Genomic DNA, 2,728 nt, shown 5'->3' on the forward strand with positions numbered 1-2,728 from the left:
CTACCCCAAAGTTTCACACTCCTCCTTCTGGAAACACCCCCTAACTGAATACTTCTGGAGAGATCTGCCTACAAAGACTCCTCCTCTATGGTCTTCAGGTCCAGAAACAACGATCTAGACAAAAAAAAAAAAAAAAAGAAAGAAAGGAAAAAAGAAAAAGTCTAATGACTGTTCCTCTCCAGTACCCAGAGAAAGAAGAAATCAAAGAGGGAAAGAGGAAGGAACTCCACACTTCTTTCGGGCACCTCTACCCTCGCAGAGCCTTTCTCCTCCCAACTTCTCAGAACCTCTGCTGAGAAACAAAAAAGCAGCTGCTCGGGGGCCAGGGCAGGATGGCTGCCTCTGGGGCTGGTTGATCATTCACCCGCCGGGTTTAAACCGGCTCGGAGGGCGTGGCCAGGGCGGAGCCCCGCTGCTGGGGGCGTGGTCAGGGCGGAGCCCCGCGGCCCGGGTGGGCGGGGCAGGGGCGGGGATCCCGGTGGCTCCGCGCCGGGTGGGAAGGGCCCGAGCTCGGGAGAGAGCGCCTGTCTCTTTAAATGCCACGGGCGGCGCTCCAGCCCGGGAGCCGGTGCCGGATCCACAATCCCGTCCCTCCCGCTCAGGCGCTTGTTGCTCGCCCGGCCGGAGCCGGAGCTGCCACCGCCGGGGAGCGAGGCTGCCTCCTTCTCCCGGCGCCCCACCTCCCTCGAGAGCTGGCTGAGGGGGGGCAGCGGCGCCAGCAGGAGGGAGGGGGCGCGGTGGGAACTGGAATTGCCCCCACCTTCAAGTCTCGGGGTGCTACGCAGCCGCGGGGAAGACATGCGCCGCTCCCCTCTGCCCAGCTTCGCTGCCGCGGCTGCTGGGAGAGGAGGGACTGCGGAGCCCGCGCCCGCAAACTCGCCCTAGAAGTCTCGGGGTGCGGCGGGGGCCCCTCCCCACGGCCTCCAGCTCCCCGCGGGTGAGTTGGCGCCGGTAATCCGAAGCCGGGGAGGCGCGCGGGGGAGGGGCGGGAGCCGGGAGGAAGCGCCGCAGGTGAGCCAGGTGGGGGCTCACCTGCCGACCGCGCGGCGCCCGCGCTCCCGGGGCGGAGGCGCGCAGGGACCTCGCAGGGGTGAGTTAGGGCCTGCCGTGGGAGGGGCGGCTAGGAAGATGGCGCGGGAGGAAAGTTTCTCTTCCCTTCTCCCCTCCTGCCCGGGCTCGGCAGGTAGGGTGCGGGCGGAAGCGGCCGGAGCCGCTGATGCAATGGGCTGTTGCCCCGGGCAGGTGAAGGCTGGTGCCGGGGAGAGAGAGCTGGAGTAGCCCAGTCTCCCGCGATCTTGACCCCAGGGGTGGGGAACCGAGAGAAGGCGCTCTGCAACCGAGACAGCCCCCCAAAATGCCCCAGTGCTTGACCCCCGTGCGTTCTTTTACCTCTTAAGAGCAAAATGCCCTTTTCCTGGAGGGGACTCCTACATATATGGCTTCCTTGGCTTCTCTTCCAACAGGTGGCCCCAGCCCCTGTCCGGGGACCTGTGCCAATGACCCTAGTGGTGGTTTCGCTTTCTCCCCTGGCGGTGCTGTGAACGTCTGTCCACCGCGTGATGGGCAACCAGGTGGAGAAACTGACCCACCTAAGTTACAAGGAAGTTCCCACCGCCGACCCTACTGGCGTGGACCGGGACGACGGGCCCCGCATCGGGGTCTCCTACATCTTCTCTAATGACGACGAGGACGTGGAGCCGCAGCCGCCGCCCCAGGCTCCGGATGCAGGCGGATTGCCCGACTGCGGGGACCGGCCGCCGCCGCCCCCGCCGCAGCCCTACGACCCGCGGCTGCACGAGGTAGAGTGCTCCGTGTTCTACCGCGACGAATGCATCTACCAGAAGAGCTTCGCGCCGGGATCGGCGGCGCTGAGCACCTACACCCCGGAGAACCTGCTCAACAAGTGCAGTCCCGGTGACCTGGTGGAGTTCGTGTCCCAGGCGCAGTACCCGCACTGGGCCGTGTACGTGGGCAACTTCCAGGTGGTGCACCTGCACCGGCTGGAGGTGAGCAACAGCTTCCTGACGGACGCCAGCCAGGGCCGGCGCGGCCGCGTGGTCAACGACCTGTACCGCTACAAGCCGCTCAGCCCCAGCGCCGTGGTGCGCAACGCGCTGGCGCACGTGGGCGCCAAGGAGCGGGAGCTCAGCTGGCGCAACTCCGAGAGCTTTGCCGCCTGGTGCCGCTATGGCAAGCGCGAGTTCAAGATCGGCGGCGAGCTGCGCATCGGCAAGCAGCCCTACCGCCTGCAGATTCAGCTGTCGGCCCAGCGCAGCCACACGCTCGAGTTCCAGAGCCTGGAGGACCTGATCATGGAGAAGCGGCGCAACGACCAGATCGGACGCGCGGCCGTGCTGCAGGAGCTCGCCATGCACCTGCATCCGGCGGAGCCAGAGGAGGGCGACAGCGACGCGGCTCGGACTACAGCGCCGCCCTGGCACCCCCCTGCGCCCGGCCCCGGGGAAAACGGAGAGGCGGCGCACTGACCAGCCTGGAGCGCAGCAGCGCTGCACAGGGAGCTATTTGCAGCAGCCGCTGCCCCCTCCCTTCTCTCCCTCCATTCCTGCCTCCTCTGTCAGCTTCTGGGCCCCTTCTGGGGTTTCTGGGCCCTTTGGAAAATGGAGTGTTGGTGAGATGCGCATCCTGCTGTGGACAGGGGAGGAGCAGGGGACGGAGGGAGCAGGTAGGAGCGCTTTTCCTTCCGGCCCGCCCCCTCAGTCAAGTCTTC

The 2,728-nt window shown here is 66.3% G+C and overlaps 1 protein-coding gene across 1 annotated transcript; it reads left to right on the forward strand.

Annotated features, from left to right (window-relative positions):
- Nucleotides 1-1,559: 1,559 nt before the first annotated feature.
- On the forward strand, nucleotides 1,560-2,486 carry LRATD2 (LRAT domain containing 2; the record flags this gene model as incomplete). The annotated part of the gene is made up of 1 exon (XM_080694434.1): nucleotides 1,560-2,486. The coding sequence occupies one exon, from the start codon at nucleotides 1,560-1,562 to the stop codon at nucleotides 2,484-2,486; it is 927 nt and encodes a 308-aa protein (XP_080550560.1).
- Between the last annotated feature and the right edge of the window lie 242 nt (nucleotides 2,487-2,728).

Source organism: Muscardinus avellanarius, assembly GCF_963383645.1.
Source record: "Muscardinus avellanarius genome assembly, chromosome: 4".
NCBI classification, from domain to species: domain Eukaryota; kingdom Metazoa; phylum Chordata; class Mammalia; order Rodentia; family Gliridae; genus Muscardinus; species Muscardinus avellanarius.